The 23,741-nt window shown below is 38.7% G+C and overlaps 2 protein-coding genes across 2 annotated transcripts in view; one reads left to right on the top strand and one right to left on the bottom strand.

Annotated features, from left to right (window-relative positions):
- Positions 1-23,741, top strand: part of SLCO1A2 (solute carrier organic anion transporter family, member 1A2) — a 111,041-nt gene that overhangs the window by 14,481 nt on the left and 72,819 nt on the right. The gene's annotated exons all lie outside the window — the stretch shown is intronic.
- Positions 4,221-9,792, bottom strand: IAPP (islet amyloid polypeptide). Its single transcript, XM_010855932.1, has 2 exons — positions 9,707-9,792; positions 4,221-4,552 (listed from the first exon to the last, which is right to left on the bottom strand). The coding sequence occupies exons 1-2, from the start codon at positions 9,790-9,792 to the stop codon at positions 4,363-4,365; spliced, it is 276 nt and encodes a 91-aa protein (XP_010854234.1). The 3' UTR covers positions 4,221-4,362.

Raw genomic sequence — 23,741 nt, 5'->3', positions numbered from 1 at the left:
GGGAATATCACACACGTGGAACCTCTGCCAGAAAAGTCCAATTAATTAAACAAAGACAATAAGTTGCTATATAGTACATAATTTCCAGAAGTCTATAGTCTTTTAAATAAAGACAGAATTAATAGGAACACATATTGATTTTGCAGTATTCTGTATAAAAATGTGACAAAGATTTGCTGAAAGCTACTTAAACAGAATAAAGGGCATATACATTTAATATAAGCTCACTGATAATAGTTCAATGAAACTAAGCCATGCCCGTGGGGCAACCCAAGATGGGCGGGTCATGGTGGAGAGATCTGACAGAATGTGGTCCACTGGAGAAGGGAATGGCAAACCACTTCAGTATTCTTGCCTTGAGAACCCCATGAACAGTATGAAAAGGCAGAATGATAGGATACTGAAAGAGAAACTCCCCAGGTCAGTAGGTGCCCAATATGCTACTGGAGATCAGTGGAGAAATAACTCCAGAAAGAAGGAAGGGATGGAGCCAAAGCAAAAACAATACCCAGCTGTGGATGTGACTGGTGATAGAAGCAAATTCCGGTGCTGTAAAGAGCAATATTGCATAGGAACCTGGAATGTCAGGTCCATGAATCAAGGCAAATTGGAGGTGGTCAAACAAGAGATGGCAAGAGTGAATGTCGACATTCTAGGAATCAGTGAACTGAAATGGACTGGAATGGGTGAATTTAACTCAGATGACCATTATATCTACTACTGTGGGCAGGAATCCCTCAGAAGAAATGGAGTAGCCATCATGGTCAACAAAAGAGTCCAAAATGCAGTACTTGGATGCAATCTCAAAAACGACAGAATGACCTCTTTGGTTTCCAAGGCAAACCATTCAATATCACAGTAATCCAAGTCTATGCCCCAACCAGTAATGCTGAAGAAGCTGAAGTTGAATGGTTCTATGAAGACCTACAAGACCTTTTAGAACTAACACCCAAAAAAGATGTCCTTTTCATTATAGGGGACTGGAATGCAAAAGTAGGAAGTCAAGAAACACCTGGAGTAACAGGCAAATTTGGCCTTGGAATACGGAATGAAGCAGGGCAGAGTAATAGAGTTTTGCCAAGAAAATGCACTGGTCATAACAAACACCCTCTTCCAACAACACAAGAGAAGACTCTATACATGGACATCACCAGATGGTCAACACCGAAATCAGATTGATTATATTCTTTGCAGCCCAAGATGGAGAAGGTCTATACAGTCAGCAAAAACAAGACCAGGAGCTGACTTTGGCTCAGTCCATGAACTCCTTATTGCCAAATTCAGACTTAAATTGAAGAAAGTAGGGAAAACCACTAGACCATTCAGGTGTGACCTAAATCAAATCCCTTATGATTATACAGTGGAAGTGAGAAATAGATTTAAGGGACTAGATCTGATAGATAGAGTGCCTGATGAGCTATGGATTGAGGTTCGTGACATTGTACAGGAGACAGGGATCAAGACCATCCCATGGAAAAGAAATGCAAAAAAGCAAAATGGCTGTCTGGGGAGGCCTTACAAATAGCTGTGAAAAGAAGAGAAGCGAAAAGCAAAGGAGAAAAGGAAAGATATGAACATCTGAATGCAGAGTTCCAAAGAATAGCAAGAAGAGATAAGAAAGCCTTCCTCAGAGATCAATGCAAAGAAATAGAGGAAAACAACAGAATGGGAAAGACTAGAGATCTCTTCAAGAAAATCAGAGATACCAAAGGAACATTTCATGTAAAGATGGGCTCAATAAAGGACAGAAATGGTATGGATCTAACAGAAGCAGAAGATATTAAGAAGAGATGGCATATTACACAGAAGAACTGTACAAAAAAGATCTTCACGACCCACATAATCATGATGGTGTGATGACTGACTTAGAGCCAGACATCCTGGAAGGTGAAGTCAAGAGGGCCTTAGAAAGCATCACTACGAACAAAGCTAGTGGAGGTGATGGAATTCCAGTTGAGCTGTTCCAGATCCTGAAAGATGATGCTGTGAAAGTGCTGCACTCGATATGCCAGCAAATTTGGAAAACTCAGCAGTGGCCACAGGACTGGAAAAGGTCTGTTTTCATTCCAATACCAAAGAAAGGCAATGCCAAAGAATGCTCAAACTACCGCACAATTGCACTCATCTCACACGCTAGTAAGGTAATGCTTAAAATTCTCCAAGCCAGGCTTCAGCAATATGTGAATGGTGAACTTCCTGATGTTCAAGCTGGTTTTAGAAAAGGCAGAGGAACCAGAGATCAAATTGCCAACATCTGCTGAATCATGGAAAAAGCAAGAGAGTTCCAGAAAAACATCTATTTCTGCTTTATTGACTATGCCAAAGCCTTTGACTGTGGGATCACAATAAAGTGGAAAATTCTGAAAGAGATGGGAATACCAGACCACCTGATCTGCCTCTTGAGAAATTTGTATTCAGGTCAGGAAGCAACAGTTAGAACTGGACATGGAACAACAGACTGGTTCCAAATAGGAAAAGGAGTTCGTCAAGGCTGTATATTGTCACCCTGTTTATTTAATTTATATGCAGAGTACATCATGAGAAATGCTGGTGGAAGAAACACAAGCTGGAATCAAGATTGCCAGGAGAAATATCAATAACCTCAGATATGCAGATGACACCACCCTTATGGCAGAAAGTAAAGAGGAACTAAAAAGCCTCTTGATGAAAGTGAAAGTGGAGAGTGAAAAAGTTGGCTTAAAGCTCAACATTCAGAAAATGAAGATCATGGCATCCGGTCCCATCACCTCATGGGAAATAAATGGAGAAACAGTGTCAGACTTTATTTTTCTGGGCTCCAAAATCACTGCAGATGGTGACTGCCGCCATGAAATTAAAAGACGCTTACTCCTTGGAAGGAAAGTTATGACCAACCTAGTTAGCATATTCAAAAGCAGAGACTTTAATTTGCCAACAAAGGTTCGTTTAGTCAAGGCTATGGTTTTTCCAGTGGTCATGTATGGATGTGAGAGTTGGACTGTGAAGAAGGCTGAGCACTGAAGAATTGATGCTTTTGAACTATGGTGTTGGAGAAGACTCTTGAGAGTCCCTTGGACTGCAAGGAGATCCAACCAGTCCATTCTAAAGGAGATCAGCCCTGGGATTTCTTTGGAAGGAATGATGCTAAAGCTGAAACTCCAATACTTTGGCCATCTCATGTGAAGAGTTGACTCATTGGAAAAGAATCTGATGCTGGGAGGGATTGGGGGCAAGAGGAGAAGGGGACGACAGAGGATGAGATGGCTAGATGGCATCACTGACTCGATGGACGTGAGTCTGAGTGAACTCTGGGAGTTGGCAATGGACAGGGAGGCCTGGCGTGCTGCGATTCATGGGGTCGCAAAGAGTCGGACAGGACTGAGCGACTGATCTGATCTGATAATAGCAGACAATAAAACTCTCAGGGACATTGTTTTTTTTATTTGTCTTATTTATTTATTTTTAAACTTTTAATTTTGTTTTGGGGTATAGCCGATTAACAGTGTTGTGACAGTTTCAGGGGAACAGCGAAGGGACTCAGCCACGCATATATATGTATCTGTTTTCCTCCAAACTCCCCTCCCATCCAGGCTACCACATAATACTGAGCAGAGCTCTATGTGCTATACAGTAGGTCCTGTTAGTTATCCATTTTAAATATAGCAGTGTGTACAGAGACATTTCTTTTTTAATTTTGAAATAACCTCTTAGTACCAGCAAGTACAACAAAAAAACAGAATTAAAAAAGAGTATTTTGACTGAGTCAGGAGAAGGCTTTAATTTATTTTGTAAGTAAACTCTTCATACCAGCAAATGCAATAAAAAACAGAGTTAAAAAAAAATATTTTGACTGAGTCAGCAGCAGGCTTTTATTTTTTTAAACAGCATTTTATGTCATTTCAGAAATCTAATGCAAAAAAGGATTGCTTAACAAGGATACTTACAATTGCTAGTTTTCTAGTGTTTATAATCATAACTTTATTTTTAGTGTCTAATAATTTATCGAGTTTATCAAATTTCAATGATCAAGTATCAAGTTTATCAATTTATCAAGTTTCCAACAACCATTTTATAAAACGCAGGTAGGTCATAAAGTTACAGGCAAAAGAAACAACTTTTAAAAAGTATTTTAAAAATAAACACTACAGCAAGAACATTTCATTTTTAAAGACACTGCCTTTTTATTATGGGATCTTAATCAATTAGTATTAATTTAAGCAATTCTTAACATGGCATTTTATATGCGTTAGCAACAAACATGGGATGCAGAGATTCATATATTCATTCTAGTAACGGAAGAGGTACTGTTAAATAACAAAGGAAATCACTGGAGTAGTTATATAATACATTAAAGCAATAAGAGCTGTAGAGGAGCACTGACCTCTAAATGGGCAAGTAACTCAATGGTTCTCTCTTTAAGATCTCAACTTTTTTCCTCTTGCCATATGTATTGGATCCCATCTTTGTAGGTGAGGAAATGGCACCAAGTTTGTTGCTGGATGGAGCTAAAAAATTTGCCAGGCGTTGAGTCTCACAAGTGGCAGTGCCGCATTTCCGCTTTTCCATCTGATGACTGGTGACAGTGAGCAAATTTGAACGGTTAGAAACTTAGAGTCAGGATTGGATACAACTATCTCTGTGACATCACATATCTCATGTTGATGAAAACGAAAGGAAACATCCTCACGTCAGTAACTCAGTGTTTTGGTTTGTAAAATACTTGGATGATTTGATCGAGTTTCTGGACACCCTGAAGATGCAGCTTAGAAATCATATAGCAAACCCTCTGTTATAGTTAATGTTGAATTTCCCAGTGTAATTTTTTTCTTTGGCAATTCAGAATATATTCCAGATAATGATAATAGAAGTTTTTTTTTTGTCTTATATTCTTTTAAATATTGATTAATCTATTTCCCTCATAGCTCAGTTGGTAAAGAATCTGCCTGCAACACAGGAGACCTGGGTTTGATCCCTGGGTTGGGAAGATCCCCTGGAGATGGAAAGGGCAATCCACTCCAGTACTCTTGCCTGGAGAATCCCATGGATAGAGGAGTCTGGCAGGCTACAGTCCATGGGGTCTCAAGAGTTGGATAAGACTTAGTGACTAAACCACCACCACCAATCTATTTCCCAAATTTTTAAAAAAGGTCTTGAATTGCAAATTATGTATGTAATCTGGAATATGTGAATTTAAATATATATATATATATATATATTCATTTCTCATACCTTTCAAAAAAGAATTAAGCAGTGTTAGTTAATTTTTGTTAAGTTTCTTGATTTCACTGAATTGACAGTGTTGACAAATGTCAGGTATTATTTCAAGGGAATAAAATTTACCACCTATTCAGGTACTCTAACTACTGTAGTGTGGAAATTCTATTACTATTAGCATAAATACATGAAGATTACTATGTCCCTGCTATGTACTATGTTCCTATATTCTCAACAATTTTAATGATAGGTTAAATGTTAAAACCAAAAGGCTTTTTGTATCAATGGTATTAATATTCATCATGTTCCTTCAGCCACCTGGAAAAATTGCATGATAATATTATGGATAAGTCATAAATGATAACTGTAAATAATTCATTTGAATCAACTTCTTAGTATTTAGAGAATTTATTTGTATCAGTCCTATATTTTTGTACCATCTTTTGTTTTAGTGTACTGGAAATAGACACAATGATTGCTTTTTTGCTGATTATTAGGAGTTATAGGGAAATTTCAGCTCCTGTAAAAACCAAAATCTTGGTTAAACTTTGATTAAGTGTAAAGTGGGAGAGAGATACTGGTAGGAGGCTAAAAACTCAATATCCAGAAGCCAGTGTATATACATAATTTGAAGCAATATGCAATGGCTTTTATCTCAATGTGTTTATTTTGTATGGGAAGTACTTCATTATCTGCATCTTTGTATAGAGATAGCCTAAGAGTAAATATTTTAAAAACTTATGTGAAACTTTATGGTTTATACTCTCAGATATTCTCCACAGAAAATTTTTCTTACAGAATTACATGAACTGAGTATCTATTGAGCATGAGTGTATGCTGACAAACCAATTACTCAGGCAAGGAAACACACCTAGAAGTTTAATTTGTGTATGTTAGTTGTTCAGTCGTGTCCGACTCTGCAACCCCATGGGTTGTAGCCCACGAGGCTTCTCTGTCCATGGAATCTCCAGACAAGCATACTGGAGTGTGTTGCCATTCCCTTCGCCATGGGATATTCCTGACCCAGGGATTGAACCCAGGTCTCTTACATTGCAAGAAGATTCTTTATCGACTGAGCCATGAGGGAAGCCCACAGAAGCCTAATTACCTGGCTTATATATCGGTCTTATTCATATTATCTGTTTAACTCTTTCTTTTTCATATGTGGTAAGCATGGCCAATGTGCATTTTCAAAGAATGGTTTAATGCTCTTATAAAGATTGAACCAGCAATTCACACTGAACATTGAATTCTAAAAGGTGATAAACTTTTCCTGGAAAACAGTAGTAATCAGAATTTGACCCAAACATTGCAAACTAATAAATTTAAAGTAATAAAAGAAACGTGGGTCAAATTGAGAAGGTTCAAAGGGATTTCTTTTCCAGGATATATTTGGTGAATGCCTTGAACAGAATGTGAAATACTCTTTGTGCTCAGTGATAATTGGTGAATGTTTGATAATTGGTCTCAAGGTTTGTAATAGGATTTTAAATTATTCTAACTAAAATATTCTCTAATTTGAGTTAGCTAGGAGGGTCATGATTCTACTTTAAAGAAATACAAAGAACTTTTATGTTTTTTGGTTTCATACTTGTGAAACTGCTTTCCCAAACAGGAATTTTTATGTAAATCTGATAGGATATACCCTAAATTATCATTAAGATGGAGAAAGTTGACTGAGTTGGTTAGTGAAAGGCCCAACACCCCAACTTTTATGTACTTTCCCTCATTGACTACCAGGCAGACATGGCCTACCAGCCTACCCACCAGCTAATAACAAACACTAGTTTAAAGCAATGACCATTCACACACATGGAAATTCTTGGTTTTAAGAGAACTTATTATAGAATATTGAATATAGTTGCCTGTGCTATCCAGTAGGACTTTGTTGTTTATCTATTTCATATATAGTAGTGTGTATCGGCTAATCTCAAACCAGTTTATCCCTCACTCACAATAGAAGATTGTTTTCTATGTCTGAATCTGTTTCTGTTTCATAAATAAGTTTAATATCCTGTAACAAACGATAATGGAAACGGACCCAAAAAAGAAAAGAATATATAGAGAGAATACATATATACCTATATATGTATATATATAACGGAATCACTTTGCCATACATGAAAAACTAGTACAACATTGTAAATCAACTATACTTCAATAAGAAGAGAATGTAAACAGTGATAATTATAGGCCAGATGGTAACTCTTAAATTGTCTCTCTTTAAAAACATCTCAGTTTCAGGGGCTTTTGAAACAGTTTTTAAATGGGTCTCTTATCCCAGCTCTTAATAGTTGTCTGTGGAGGTGTGTGAGTTCAGTGACTCTAGCTTGAAACTCATGTAATTATACTTTTGGTTGCTCTCTTACTATCTGCCAGGCAGATACCACTGAACCTTATTTACTACTGAGTCTTAAAAAGTTGGTGGGCAAGTGTGGGATCCTTATGCCTCACTCATGAGTGTCAAGTAACATAACCATGTTTTGGTACAGTCTGTAAAGTCTGTTACTTCTTAATCCCGTCCCATGCAGGTATAAAAGTAGAAAAAGATCTCAGATGAGATGACTGATTTTTGTGAAAAAACAATATTGAAGAATAAATCTTCATCAGCTTTATTTTTTAAAGGTGTTCAAAGTTTGAGATATTTTCTACATAGGCTTTCTCAGCTTTTTATGAGCTTTATAGAATATTATATGGTTGAATGGCTCAGGATGTTAAATTCTTCCTTTCTCTTCAAAAAACTGACCAAATATACTGATTCCAGGAAATTCAATTTCCTGAAAAGTAATTGATGAATGTTTTATAAATATTTCTAGTAATTCAAAAAGGTTGTGAGACCAGCATGAAAATATAATTGTTAATAAATAACATTATGTGTTATTCTATTTCTCAGTGAAATTCACCTCATAATTAATGAATTTCCTTAAAAACATACTGGGTAAAAATAGTTAGCAGATGAATATATCTAATGAAAGAAAAGATCAAGATATAGACAGAAATACTACATAATATCACTCATTTTTCTGTCATTGTTCAAATGTTCTGCTAGTTTACCAGAAACTTCATGGCAGGTTTAAAGTTGTTTTTATCCAGGAGAAAACCAATTGAACACTACAGTCAGTTCTGAGAAGAATGTCCTGTAAACTAGGTAAGCTTTGAAATGAAAGGAAAAGAAAAATCTATGTGTACTATCTATTACACGTACGTGATTTAGCAACCTTTATGTATCACCAAAGGACCTCCACCTCAACAAAACACACCCAGAAGGGAAATAGACAAAATGCTGATAATTCTATGAGATGAGTTCTAATATGACTTAAAGAAAAGATTTTTCATGAGTAAACTTATTCTCCTTGGTCTTCAAGAGAGTTTAAATTCAGTTTTTTTTTTTAAATTCAGTTTTATAAAACCATATGGAGTCAAAACCAATTTAGACACAAGCAAATTTTCATATTATTTATGACATATGCATGAATTTGGACTTAAGACTTTTTAAATATAGCATTTTAAAATAAATTTATTTTTTACTGGAGGATAATTGCTTTACAGAATTTTGCTGTTTTCTGTCAAACCTCAGCATGAATCAGCCTAGAGGGTGGGATGGGGAAGGAGATGGGAGGGAGTTTCAAAAAGGAGGGGATATATGTATACCTATGGACTTAAGCCTCTTTTAATAAATGGATAATAACAGTTTTAAAGGCTTTCCACTTGAAAGTTGTAAATACTGCAAACATTTTCACCCTTCACAGTTTTTAAAATTGCCATTCAAATAAAATGACACCTTTCAAAATAAGCTTTTTAAAAAAAATCCTGATGTACATGCTACTTATTGAAAACATTTTCAAGAAATATTATTTTATATTTACAGAATATTGGAAATATATTTACAGAAATATTGGAAATAGTCTCATGAAGAATAGTATTTTCATTATAATTCTGTTTCATTAACAGAGCAGTTAGCAATATAGAAAGAATCCCCTATGGACTAATGTCTTTTTAACTGGATCTTCTAAATTTAACTTCTTACCAGATTTAATTTGCCACTTGATTATTTCCTACTTAGATTTCCAGAAAGAGACGTGAAAGTTCAGGATATTGCCAGAGTTGAGAAAAATGTCTATGTAAGCACACAGCAAAATTCCACCTCATATAGAATATATACTTTGAGTTTCTCCTAGTTTGCTTGAGAATTGGATTAGTATAGTAGAAGTTACTACCTTTTGGGTTTTCTTGCTTCATGTTCTGGTTCTGCTCCTTTAAGTTCCAATAGCATATTTCTTGACAAAGCTGAAACTGTCCATTCCTGTCTGTCAGAAATTTCATCAGAGAGATTTATCAGACTGACTTTATTCTTTAAAGAACATAGAATTTAAGAAACAGTGGAAAATCTTAATGTACTATTCTTAAATATGACTTAGAAATCTAATGGCACAAGGGCCGTTAATTACATAGCAGTATTTGATTATAATTTTTTCATACTTTCAAAAGAAACTAGGATTTTCAAGTTACTAACCTTTCAGTGGGTTTACCACCACCTTCCAGATGGTTTAATGCAACACAGAGCACAATGAGAACCACCGGCAGCTTCAAAATACCCATTGCTTCTCAAATTTTCTGAAAAGAATAAATCAGCTCTAAAATAAAGAAATCTATTGTAGCTTTGTTTAATGACATATTAAACTAGAGCCTACTTTAAAAAATCTTTTAAAAACATAATTTCCAAGGATCATAATTTTATTGATATGGTTCAGACTGCTCATGCAATTTTCAAATATTTTCAAAATTTTCCTTTACCCAGTTTCCTTCTAAAAACAATCTAGAAAATTGATATCATTATACATTATCTCTTTAGTCTTCCTTTGAAATAAGCCATACATTTAATCCCAAATTTGTTCTAATGCTAAATAAATAATAGTATGCTAGACACAGAAAATTCCTTACCTTTTAATGTCTCAGTGTCAGCAATATCAGAAAATGCCTTTGTTAGCAAGGAAGCTTCATGAAAAACCCCAAGCTTGCATCCACTGGAGCATTTACCCCCCAACCTGCTAGCCAGTAGTCCAGCTCATATATACCCTTCACAGCTTTTCTAGCTCTGACATGAGACAGTTCAGAGAGACTCTGTCATTAATTTCCATTCTTACAGAGAGAAAGAGCCTTATAGATAGGAATAGCAGGTGGGTCATTATTATACTAACACATTAGTGAATGTTAACCTAGCAGATACAAAGCATCTTGGTGGAGTTAATGGTAAGTCACACACAGCAGAAGTTTGAATTTGCCATCTTTGTAAAATACCAGAGTGAATTTTCAAGGATTAAAGAGAAGTTTCTAGTAGTATGTGTGGCATGTTCAGTCGTGTCCGACTCTTTGCAACCCCGTGGACTGTAGCCCAACAGGCTTCTCTTCCATGCAATTTTCCAGGCAAGAATACTGGAATGGGTTGCCATTTCCTTCTCCAGGGGATCTTCCAGACCTAGGGATTGAACCCCCATCTCTTTCTGTCTTCCACATTGGCAAGCAGATACTTTGCCACTGTGCCGCTTAGGAAGCCCAAAATCATTGTGTACACTTTGTAAAACACATTAGTTATCTTCTTACAGGAAATCATTAGTCTTCTAAATCATGTGATTTTTACATTCCCTTTCAGAATTAAAAAAAAAAAACCCTGAAATTTCAGATTCATTGGTAACTAGAACAAAGATTGGAAAACGGTTTCTCTCCTCCTAAGATCTTCATGCTGCTGCTGCTAAGTTGTGTCAGTCATGTCCGACTCTGTGTGACCCCATAGACAGCAGCCCACCAGGCTCCCCCGTCCCTGGGATTCTCCAGGCAAGAACACTGGAGTGAGTTGCCATTTCCTTCTCCAATACATGAAAATGAAAAGTGAAAGTAAAGTCGCTCAGTCATGTCCGACTCTTCGCGACCCCATGGACTGTAGCCCACCAGGCTCCTCCTTCCATGGGATTTTCCAGGCAAGAGTGCTGGAGTGGGGTGCCATTGCCTTCTCCGAAGATCTTCATAAACACCCTCAAACTATATTACTCAGTTTTAAAGAAATATATGAAATCCGAGAACTTAAGGTTTATTTGGAGAACTTCCGTCTTTTCTAGATTATACAGACATGCCAATTTTCACTGACAGTCAGAATTTTAGTTGTTATATATGTTCTTAAGTTGTCATAACTTAGAATATTAACTTAAATATGTCTTAGAAATACAGAAAACAGGAACAATTTGGAGAAAATAAAAAATAAATCTTTTAAAGTAATCATAATATTTCTATGTAATAATGAAAAAAGTGAGTGAAAAAACTGCTTGACTAGACTTATGAAGTTATCTATCTCTATTTAAATGCTGACAAATGAATTTGTGTATTGGAAATGATTGCTTTTATGCTTCAAACCCTCCTGCTTCATTATAAATGGCTTTCAATTCTCTTCTTTTTTTTTTTCTATATACCTTGCCTTTATACCTCAATATACTATTGAATATTCATGGAATTAAGCCCTTGGGGTTATTTGAATTCAAGTAGATGCTTCAATGTCCCTGGCTTCATTTTTTGCAAATAAACATATTTGTTGATATTGTTAATCACCTCTGTTTACCAATTCCTTACTAGAACCTTTGGGAGATTCTCAGATGGAACAGTGGTAGAGTCTACATGCCAATGCAGGAGACTCAGGACACGTGGGTTTGATCCCTGTGTCAGGAAGATCCACCGGAGCGGAACATGGTAACCCACCCTAGTATTCGTGTAAAATTCCATGGACATGGACTGTGGGCTGCAATCAGTGGGGTCACAAAGAGTTGGATGCAACTGAGCACGCATGTATGCACATACAATGATTTAGAAATAATACAGAGGCCCAGGGGTGTCAAATAATATGTCTAATGTCTCACATTTAGTTTGTGTTGAATCCTGGACCAGATGTTTGCTTTTTCTAATTCACATTGTAGTGTTCATTTAAACCAAAATGCTTGTTTTTAACCTACATAATTATTTGTTTTCCTACATTTTTTTCCCCTCTGAGATGATAAATGTGCCAAACATACACTCAAAAATTGATTCTCTCTCCCCCTGGGAAATTAATGTTATAAGGAAAATGTTCTACCTAAGAAAGGAACAGGAGCCTAATAAGGACTACCAGGCACAGTTATTTAACTGATATGAGAGACCCACTTCATCTGCTCACCTCTAAGGTGGATATCATTTACCCTGATTGATAAGTGATGAGACTGAGATTCAGAGAATATAAATTACTTAAGGTTGCACAACTACTCAAGGGCAAAATGAAATTCAAATTCCCATCTGTCTGTCCCATGATATTTATTGCTTTATGAAAAAAGCATCTCTATCCCTATAGACTGAATTACCAATTGCTTCTTGTAAATTTTTTGTTTATTGTAACTCTGAATGATTTTATTATTGCTAGACATTTCTTTATGTTGGTTTTGTGTACTTTCGGGGTAAGGTCAACATTGACACCAATTTCAAACAGTTTCAGGTCTTACAGGTTTCCTGTACCAAGGAAATTCGTGATAGTTGTGGTGTTTTAGCAGAGAAGGCAATGGCACCCCACTCCAGTTCTCTTGCCTGGAAAATCCCATGGACGGAGGAGCCTGGTGGGCTGCAGTCCATGCGGTCGCTAGAGTCGGACACGACTGAGCAACTTCACTTTCATGCACTGGAGAAGGAAATGGCAACCCACTCCAGTGTTCTTGCTTGGAGAATCCCAGGGATAGGGGAGCCTGGTGGGTTGCCGTCTATGGGGTCACACTGAGTCAGACACGACTGAAGCGACTTAGCAGCAGCAGTGGTGTTTTAGATCATTTTTCTGAGGCAACTTCTTTACCAAATCATAAGGACAAACACCACCATCACTCATCTTTATAATCCCTCTGACCTTGCTAGTCAAAATGTGAATAAGGCACTGGCAGCTTTGACATCACCCAAGAGCTTGTCAGAAACACCGAATCTCAGGCCAGATCCCAGATCTACTCAATCAGAACATGAGTTGAAAAACAGATCTCTTCTGTGGCTATCTGCAAGCTTTTGAGGAAAACTGTCCTTCTGTACATTCCACTCATTCATTGATTCAGTCAGGATTGATCAAGGGCCTGTTCTGTGAAAGGGAATCTTCTAGCAAAGTGAAGGTCCTGGTCTCATGTAGCTTAGAGCCTGGGGAGGAAACAAAGACAAGCGAGTGAATAAGTATATATGCAATTACAAATGATAAGTACTGTGGAGAGAATGGATATGGTGGTGAGAGAAAAATGGCAGCATTTAAGTTGAATCCTAAACCATGAGACAGAACCAAGAAGACAGTGTGGGGAGAAAGAGAAGCAGCATGTGCAAATCCAACGGAAGGATGAGCAAGGGGTAGAAAGATGATGCTGAAGACATAGTAGGAGCTTGAAGATGCAGGGCTCAGAGGCTGAGTTTAAGACTTGGCTTTATTCAGAGAGCAATCTGAAGCTATTGAAGGGGTCCAAGCAGGGTTGTGACTTGCTTTGTTCTTCATCTTTAAAACACCAGCCTGACTGCTGTGTATGGAATGGCTCAGACGGTGGCAAGAGTGAAAACAGAACATCTGTGGGGAGACTAGGCGGTATTCCGGATGAGAGATGATGAAGTCTTAGTCTTAAGAAGAGTTAGAGAAATAAACAAATACAAGTCACATTCACAGTCATGCATGATGTGGAAAGGATCAGGTATGGAGAACAAACGAGGGATAATTGAGCACAAAGATGAATGCCAGGTGAGGATAATATGAATGCATGGGCTTTGTATAATATTTTTAAAAAGTAAAAGATTTTTAAAATGTCTTTAAAAATAATTTCTATTTTGACCAAATTTGTGTGTGCTCACAATTTAAAAAACTTTGACAATCATATCTTTTTAATTTTCAAGATGTCTTACTTACTGATTATCTTTCTGATTATAAAAATTTTAAAAGGAATCCAACACTGAAAGATACAAATTAGTGATAAATAAAATAAAAGATACAAAATTGTTCTTATATACAATATTTGCTTTTAAAAATAGAACAAAAGTTTCTGTGTTAGAGTACTAGGTTATGACTTACTTTTATCTAAACATTTTTTATGTTGCTATATAGTTTTAAAACTATCTTGTTAACAGATTGCCACACAGAGTGTAAAGATGGTTGTTATTTAGTCGCTCAGTCATGTCCAACTCTTTGCAACCCCATGAATAATAGTGTGGCAGGTTCCTCTGTCCGTGGAATTTCCCAGACAAGAACACTGAAGTAGATTGCCATTTTCTTCTCCAGGAGATCTTTCTGACCCACATATCGAACCCACATCTCCTACATTGCAGGCAGACTCTGTACCACTTCAGCCACCAAACAGTCTCAAATGATACTTATGTTATCCTGCTTGTTGACTAAAAAAGATGCACAACGTGAGAGTTGTGAGTTGAGTTATATTTGAGGGCAAAATGAGGACTGCAACCCCAGAAAACAGCACCTCAAATACCTCTGAGAAACTGCTCCAAAGATGTAGTGGGGGAAGGTCAATATATATGACTTTGGTGAAGGGGGAGTTAAACAGAATCACGACGAGGAGCTGATGTCACCGTGAAGGGATTTAGTGCTTTTCTAGTTATAAGGAGATGCAAGGATTAGTCTTGCTCCTTGGAAGAAAAGCAATGACAAACCTAGACAGAGTATTAAAAAGCAGAGACATTACTTTGCCTACAAAGGTTCATATACTCAAAGCTATGGTTTTTTCCAGTAGTCATGTATAAATGTGAGAGCTGGACAGTAAAAAAGGCTGAGCACTGACGAACTGATGCCCTTGAACTGTGGTGCTGGAGAAGACCCTTGAGAGTTCCTTGGACAGCAAGGGGATCAAACCAGTCAATCCTAAGGGAAATTAAACTTGAATGTTCATCTGAAGGACTGATACAAAAGCTGACGCTCCAATACTTTGGCCACCTGATGCAAAGAGCTGACTCACTGGAAAAGACCTTGATATTGGGAAATATTGAGGGCAGGAGGAGAAGCGGGCAGTGGAGGATGAGATGTTGGATGGCATCACCAGCTCAATGGACATGAGACTGAGCAAGCTGCAGGAAATGGTGAAGGACAGGGAAGCCTGGCATGCTGCAGTCCATGGGGTTGCAGAGTTGGACATGGCTGAGCAACTAAACAACAACAAAGGATTCAGTACAGTTCAGTTCAGTCGCTCAGTCATGTTGGACTCTTTGCGACCCCATGGATTGCAGCACGCCAGGTCTCCCTGTCCATCACCAACTCCCAGAGTTTACTCAAACTCATGTCCATTGAGTCTGTGATGCCATCCAACCATCTCATCCTCTGTTGTCCCCTTCTCCTCCTGCCTTCAATCTTTCCCAACTTCAGGGTCTTTTCAAATGAGTCAGCTTTTCACATCAGGTGGCCAAAATATTGAAATTTCAGCTTCAACATCAGTCCTTCCAGTGAACACTCAGGACTGGTCTCCTTTAGGATGGACTGGTTGGATCTCCTTGCGGTCCAAGGGACTCTCAGAAGTCTTCTCCAGCACCACAGTTCAAAAGCATCAATTCTTTGGTGCTCAGCTTTCTTTATAGTCAAAATCTCAGGTCCATACATGACTACTGGAAAAACCATAGCCTTGACTAGATGGACCTTTGTTGGCAAAGTAACATCTCTGCTTTTTAATATGCTATCTAGGTTGGTCATAACTTTCCTTCCAAGGAGTAAGCATCTTTTAATTTCATGGTGTAGTCACCATCTGCAATGATTTTGGAGCCTGAAAAAAATAAAGTCTGCCACTGTTTCCACTGTTCCCCCATCTATTTGCCATGAAGTGATGGAACCGGATGCCATGATCTTAGTTTTCTGAATGTTGAACTTTAAGCCAACTTTTTCACTCTCCTTGTTCACTTTCATCAAGTGGCTCTTTAGTTCTTCACTTTCTGCCATAAGGGTGGTGTCATCTGCATATCTGAGGTTATTGATATTTCTCCTGACAATGTTGATTCCAGCTTGTGCTTCATCCAGCCCAGCATTTTGCATGATGTACTCTCCATATAAGTTAAATAAGCAGGGTGATGATATACAGCCTTGATGTACTCCTTTCCCTATTTGGCCCCAGACTGTTGTTCCATGTCCAGTTCTAACTGCTGCTTCCTGACCTGCATATAGGTTTCTCAAGAGACAAGTCAGGTGGTCTGTTATTGCCATCTCTTTCAGAATTTTCCACAGTTTATTGTGATCCACACAGTCAAAGGCTTTGGCATAGTCAATAAAGCAGAAGTAGATATTTTCCTGGAACTCTCTTGCTTTTTTGGTGATCCAACGGATGTTGGCCATTTGATCTCTGGTTCCTCTGCCTTCTCTAAAACCAGCTTGAACATCTGGAAGTTCACTGTTCATGTACTGTTGAAGTCTGGCTTGGAGAATTTTGAGCATTACTTTACTAGCATGTGAGATGAGTGCAATTGTGTGGTAGTTTGAGCATTTTTTGGCATTGCCTTTCTTAGGGATTGGAATGAAAACTGACCTTTTCCAGTCCTGTGGCCACTGCTGAGTTTTCCAAATTTGCTGGCATAATGAGTGCAGCACTTTCACAGCATCATCTTTAGGATTTGGAATGGCTCAACTGGAATTCCATCACCTCTACTAGCTTTGTTCGTAGTGATGCTTCCTAAGGCCCACTTGGAAGCCCATGCTTCCTAAGGCCCATTCACATTCCAGGATGTTTGGCTCTAGGTGAGTGATCACACCATCATGGTTATCTGGGTCATGAAGATCTTTTTTGTATAGATTTTCTGTGTATTCTTGCCACCTCTTCTTTATATCTTCTGCTTCTGTTAAGTCCATATCACTTCTGTCCTTTATTGTGCTCTTCTTTGCATGAAATGTTCCCTTGGTATCTCTAATTTTCTTGAAGAGATCTCTAGTCTTTCCCATTCTATTGTTTTCCTCTATTTCTTTGCAATGATCACTGAGGAAGGCTTTCTTATCTCTCCTTGCTATTTTTTGGAACTCTGCATTCAAATAGGTATATCTTTTCTTTTATCCTTAGCCTTTTGCTTCTCTTCTTTTCACAGCTATTTGTAAGTCATCCTCAGACAACCATTTTGCTTTTCTGCATTTCCTTTTCTTGGGAATGGTCTTGACCCCTGCCTCCTGTATGGTGTCATGAACCCCTGTCCATAGTTCTTCAGGCACTCTATCAGATCTAATTCCTTTAATCTATTTGTCACTTCCACTCTATAATTGTAAAGGTTTTAATTTAGGTCATACCTGAATGGTCTAGTGGTTTTCCCTATTTTCTTCAGTTTAGGTCTGAATTTGGCAATAATGTGTTCATGATCTGATACATAGTCAGCTCCCAGTCTTGTTTTTGCTGACTGTATAGAGCTTCTCCATCCTTGGCTGCAAAGAATAAAATCAATCTGATTTTGGTGCAAAGAATAAAATCGATCTGATTTTGGTATTGACCACCTGGTGATGTCCATGTGTAGAGTCTTCTCTTGTTCTGTTGGATGTTCTGATCTGGTGATGTCCATGTGTAGAGTCTTCTCTTGTTCTGTTGGAAGAGGGTGTTTGCTATCACCAGTGCATTCTCTTGGCAAAACTCTATTAGCCTTTGCCCTGCTTCATTCTATACTCCAAGGCCAAATTTGCCTGTTACTCCAAGTGTTTCTTAACTTCCTACTTTTGTATTCCAGTTCCCTATAATGAAAAGGACATCTTTTTTTGGGGGGTGTTAGTTCTAGAAGGTCTTGTAAGGTCTTCATAGAACCATTCAACTTCAGCTTCTTCAGCGTTACTGGTTGGGGCATAGACTTGGACTACTGTGATATTGAATGATTTGCCTTGGAAACAAACAGAGATCATTCTGTCATTTTTGAGATTGCATCCAAGTACTGCATTTTGGACTCTTTTGTTGACCATGATGGCTACTCCATTTCTTCTGAGGGATTCCTGCCCACAGTAGTAGATATAATGGTCATCTGAGTTAAATTCACCCATTCTAGTCCATTTTAGTTTGCTGATTCCTAAAATGTTGACATTCACTCTTGCCATCTCCTGTTTGACCATTGCCAATTTCCATTGATTCATGGACCTAACATTCCAGGTTCCTATGCAATATTGCTCTTTACAACATTGGACTTTGCTTCTGTCATCAGTTACATCCAAAACTGGATGCTGTTTTTCTTTGGTTCTGTCTCTTTATTCTTTCTGGAGTTATTTGTCCACTGATCTCCAGTAGCATATTGGGCACCTACTGACCTGGGGAGTTTATCTTTCAGTGTCCTATCTTTTTGCCTTTTCATACATTCATGGGGTTCTCAAGGCAAGATTACTGAAGTGGTTTGCCATTCCCTTCTCCAACAAAGGATAGGGATTATGAAATCAGTTCCTGACGATATCTCATTATCTAAAGACCTGTTTCACCTATTTCTCTGGAGCACAGAGCCCCTCATTCTTCACCCTGGACTCCTTTCAGGGCATGTCAAAGGTCAACAATGACAGTAGCACAGATTGAATCTCTGCAGAGGCAGATGGCAAATGCCCTTGGCAAGCAGCTGTTAGTAGTTGACACGCTCGACTACGAAGACATAAGTGAGTTATTCTCTAGGCAAAAATGTACAAATTAGCAAGTTGGGTGATTTTCTGACACACATACCCTTTTACCGCTTTGTACTGCAGAATCATTTTGCTGGAGAGGAATCATTCTTTCTTGACATCCTTTTTGAAGTCCCTAAGTGAAAAATGACTTTTCCAACATTCTCTTTGTATTTCCCACCAGGGCTTGCATCAGAGAGGCTGGAGCTGGAGGCAGGTACCAGCCAGGGCATGTCCTAGGTTCAATGGCAGTCACTGTCCCATTGCAGGAGGGGCCAGTTCCCTGAGGGACTGATGCTGAATTTTTTAGCTGGCTCTGGGTCTCTGCCTAGGTCAGAGGCAGGATCAGGGCCCAAGGAATTTGAGCCACACTTCTGTCCTGGCTATAGGCAGAGCTGGTCCTGAGCTGGCTCTGCTTCTTCCCTGGGGTGTGCAGATGCGTCTGCAATGGTGATCCTTGCCTTGTGGGGTCTAGGGTTGGAGCAGAAGGGGCTGGCGCTGGAGTTCAGTGCAGGCTGCAGTGCACACTGGGGTGGTTCTGGCAGGCTGGCCAAAACCCCTGGCAGCTTTCAATCTGCTGCCTCTCTGCTGGGACTCAGAGCAAGTGTGTTTGTGCATGCACTCTTCAAGAATGGAGTTTTGGTTTTCGATAGCCCTCCCTGTACTGCATGTTGCAGTCCATGGGGTTGCAAAGAGTTGGACACGACTTGGTGGCTGAACAACAACAACAACAACACCCCATTGGTTTTCAAACCATCAAAATACTGGTCTTCCCAGTGTCAGTCCCAAGGACTGGGGTTCCTAACATGTAGCTTAAGCCCCCTGCTCCCTGTAATGTCCCTCCCCTCTTCTGGGTCCTCCACTAAGGGTGCAGGCCTGGATCAACTCTTCTCTTTCCCTCCTGCCAAACTCCACATGGTTTATTCTTTACAGCCTTGGCTGTAGAAGCGTGGTTCTGAAGGTAGTTCTCAGCAAGAGTATGTTTTATATTCTCTCCTTTAATTCTGTTTTTTAAAACGTTTTCTCAGTAAAGGAATTTCTTTTATTATTTTGTGGTCAAGCAATGTTTTCTGTGCTACTTATATTTTAGACTTTATTAAATTTTTTTGTGATCTAATACATGATTAGTTTTAATAGAACTTCCGTAAGCACATAGAAAGAGTCATATTTTCAGTTCAGGTATAAAATTCAATATATATCCATACCATCTCCTTTATTGAAAACATTATTTCAGTCTTCTAAATCCTTTCTTAAGCTTTTCATCTTGATCTACCTTGGACTGGGGAGAGAAATGAATTCTTATTACTTGAATGCCCTCTACCTGTTTATCTTTGCACCTCCTGCATTTTCTGTTTTATGAAATTGCCTTACTTCCACTGGGTGCATAAAAATGTGTAACACTTGTGTTTTCACTTTAAATTGTTCTCCTTAGTACCTTTAAAGTACCATTCAATGTCTTGTATACTGCACTTAACTCTGAATTTTATCTTGTCAGATACTATGATCATGACTTTTGCTTTTTTTTTTTCTCTCTTTTCTTTTTTTCCATATGTTTAGGAATATCATTGCTCATTCTTTAATTTTACTCTTTGTATTTAGCGTGTCTTTTATACACAGTCTATATTGAGATTTGTTTCATGAATTACCTGGAAAAATATCTTTGCTTTAATAAGCAAGTTAAGCCTATGTATTTCTTGATGTAATAGATATGTTTGGGCTTGGTTCTGTCATATTAATAATGAAATATATTCTTCAGTGCCTAATTTATCAGACATTGTTCCAAGCATTACATATATATTATCTTGTTTAATCCTTACACATATGCCCTCCCTGCCCTGCCCCCCCCAACCCCCCCCCCCCAACTCCCCGGCCTCTTTTAGACTAGAGAGGGATTTAGTGATAGAACTGGGATTCAGATTTAGTCTAGTTCCTGAATCTTGTCTTGTATAAAGGAGGTTGTCTAGACACTGTGCTTGAAATTTAGATTGCATGTTCAAATTCACATTTTTGAGAAAATAGAGGCCATTTCCCTCTATCAGAGTCTTAAAAAACACTTGATTCTCAATATGTTAACATCCATTGATCTATATCAGTAACATTTCAGGACTGTCATTGATCTATATCAGTAACATTTCAGGACTGTCATGCTATCCCATTACTCTATGCCTGTCCAAACCAAGCACTGAGTACACCCCAGTTATAGTCCTTTATATGGATTCCCTTACTGTAGCCTCATGGCAGAGAGGATTCATCATAAAGGGAAGAGAGACAGACTGATAGCTCCAGGAGAGGTCAGGGTTAGGTTAAGATAACATGTAAAAAAATGCCTGGCACTTCCTAACTACATATTCAATGAATGTTTATCAACTTTTCATCAGGAAAGGAGAGTGTGGTGAGACAGGAGAGAGAAAAGGTAATTGTTGGTATCATGTCCCCGAAGAAGTGGGAGGCCATGAGGTCATGAGCATAATGGAGAGGTGAGTCCATGGGGAAGAGGGAAGTCTTTTAGAAACTGTTTTGAGTCAAGCATCGTGTTCCAACATGTTTGTGCAATACGTAACTTCATCTTCAGACAACCCTGTGAAGTAGAGAACGATAGCTTTCACAGATGAGCATTTGAATCTTTAGAGAGAGTGAATAGCTTTTTCAGGTTCACCTTAGAAAGTGGCAAGGGGAAGAGTCTAACCTCCACTCATCACACAGCAAAGCTGCCACACCTGGGACAATTATACAGCCGTAAAGGAGTTCATTTGTATAGCTAAGACTGGAATTTGAGAGGAGGGAAATTTGAGTCTCTGTTTTCACTGTCACATTGTTACCAAACGGAGCTTCGGCTGTTTTCAGCTAGGAAGCCAATATTCAAGAGATGAGTGTTGGTCGAAAAAGGAAGTTCAGTTGTGTCTGACTCTTTATGACCCTTGGACTGCAGCACGCCAGCCTTTCCTGTCCTTAACTATCTCCTGGAGCTTGCTCAAACTCATGTCCATTGAGTCAGTGATGCCATCCAGCCATTTTGTCCTCTGTCGTCCCCATCCCCTCCTGCCTCTAATCTTTCCCAGATTCAGGGTCTTTTTCAATGAGTCAGTTCTTCGCATCAGGTGGCCAAAGTATTGGAGCTCCAGCTTCGTCAGCAGTCCTTCCAATGAATATTCAGGACTAATCTCCTTTATGACTGACTGGTTGGATCTCCTTGCAGTCCATGGGACTCTCAAGAGTCTTCTTCAACACCACAGCTCAAAAGCATGAATTCTTCGGGGCTCAGGATTCTTTATGGTTCAACTCTCATATCCATACATGACTACTGGAAAAACCATAACTTTGACTATATGGACATTTGTCAGTAAAGTAATGTCTCTGCTTTTTAATATGTTTTCTAGGTTTGTCATAGTTTTTCTTCCAAGGAGCAAGCGTCTTTAATTTCATGGCTGGAGTCACTATCTGCAGTGATTTTGGAGCCCCCCCCGCCCCCAAAACAAAGTCTGTTACTGTTTCCACTGTTTCCCTATCTATTTGTCATGAAAACGAAAGGTTATTTTACTCAGGAGGCTAGCAACCTGGGGAGAAGGCAAACTTGTGTCCCAGTGCTCATGCTCAATCATGTCTGACTCTTTGTGACCCGTGGACTGTAGCCTGCCAGGCTCCTCCGTCCATGGGATTCTCCAGGCAAGAATACTGGAGTGAGTTACCATTTCCTTCTCCAGGGAATATTCTTGACCCAGGGAGATAACCCGTGTCTCCTGCATTGCAGGCAGATGCAGTGGCTCTTTACTGCTGAGCGCAGAACCAACTTCAAAGATTCTGCTTGGCCATGAAATTTTTTAAGGGAAAAAAGATTAGATAGTCTTAGTTAATCATTGAAGTAGAAGGTCAGATTCTTCACTATCTCCCACTGTGTGCAGGTTTGTTGACTTGGACTCTTTCTTCAGATGCTATCTTGTTCATGCAGTCAGCTCACAGGGTTACTGAAGGGGAAGCTGGAGAAAAGTTTTAGTCATTCGTGATTTATTCTTCATTCCTACTTCTTCAATCTAAGAAAAAATTCAGCAGGTTAGACAAGGCATTGTGTGATCAAAAGACTTGAGAGGAGTGCTTGGGTGGGAGTTTGGTGAAGCATGGAGGCACCCACTGTAAAGGTTAAGTTAAAATATAACTTTACTAAAGCCACAAGATAATGGGCCTTCTGAGAAGAGGTGCTTACAAATGACAGAATGATCCAGTGGGAATGACCATTAGCCTGGCTTACCCCTCTCTACTGACTTTTCAGCACTGTCCCTTTGATTCCTAGAGAGACGTCACATAGTCCTGCAGCCCCTGGGTCCTGCACCCTGCCCTCCTTCAGGTCTGACAGCATGGAAGCTGGGACCGATGCAAACCTCTGGGAAGGAGCCAGGTTGTTTAGAGATTTTCAAGTATGAGCTAAATGGAAAGGGAGCACAAAAAGAACATTATAGATTCATCAGAGCAATCATGTGTTATTTCCTACCAAAGCCACCCAGCTTTGATTTTATTTTTGTTGTTACTTTATTCTTTCCTGAGAAACAATCGGCAAGTACAGAAAGAGGCTGTGGAACCATCCAGATTGTAGAAGCTTTAAGACTAACCTTGTTTCCCTCTGTACAATATTACTGTTCATTTTGGTTCAAGAGATTATTAGCTCTTTGGAGCCTTAGTTACATTTTTTGTTTTATATTTAGGAACACTTTACAAATAATATTACTTTATGTTGCTTGTATTTGAGTTTTATTACAATTCAATCTAATGCTAAGTAACTTCCAAACTAAGTAGATATGTGATAAAAATTAACTGGTTTTAAATAGTCATTTTTGTTGTTGTTCTGGTTGTGAATGCTGCGGCTGGATATAATTACAGTTGTTTAGTCGCTAAGTTGTGGCCCACTCTTTGCTACATCATGGACTGTATGCCAGGCTCCCCTGACCTTCAC

This window comes from Bison bison, unplaced genomic scaffold (genome assembly GCF_000754665.1).
Source record: "Bison bison bison isolate TAMUID 2011002044 unplaced genomic scaffold, Bison_UMD1.0 scf7180017864370, whole genome shotgun sequence".
NCBI lineage: Eukaryota > Metazoa > Chordata > Mammalia > Artiodactyla > Bovidae > Bison > Bison bison.
Note: the sequence above shows the minus strand (reverse complement) of the source record. Positions and strands in the feature narration are given on the sequence as shown.

Excerpts from the sequence above, each read along its gene's own strand:
- IAPP (XM_010855932.1), bottom strand. The coding sequence starts at position 9,792 with ATGGGTATTTTGAAGCTGCCGGTGGTTCTCATTGTGCTCTGTGTTGCA. Across the intron at positions 4,553-9,706 it reads GGTGGTAAACCCACTGAAAG|TCATCAGATGGAAAAGCGGA; the intron begins GTTAGTAACTTG and ends CACTGTCACCAG.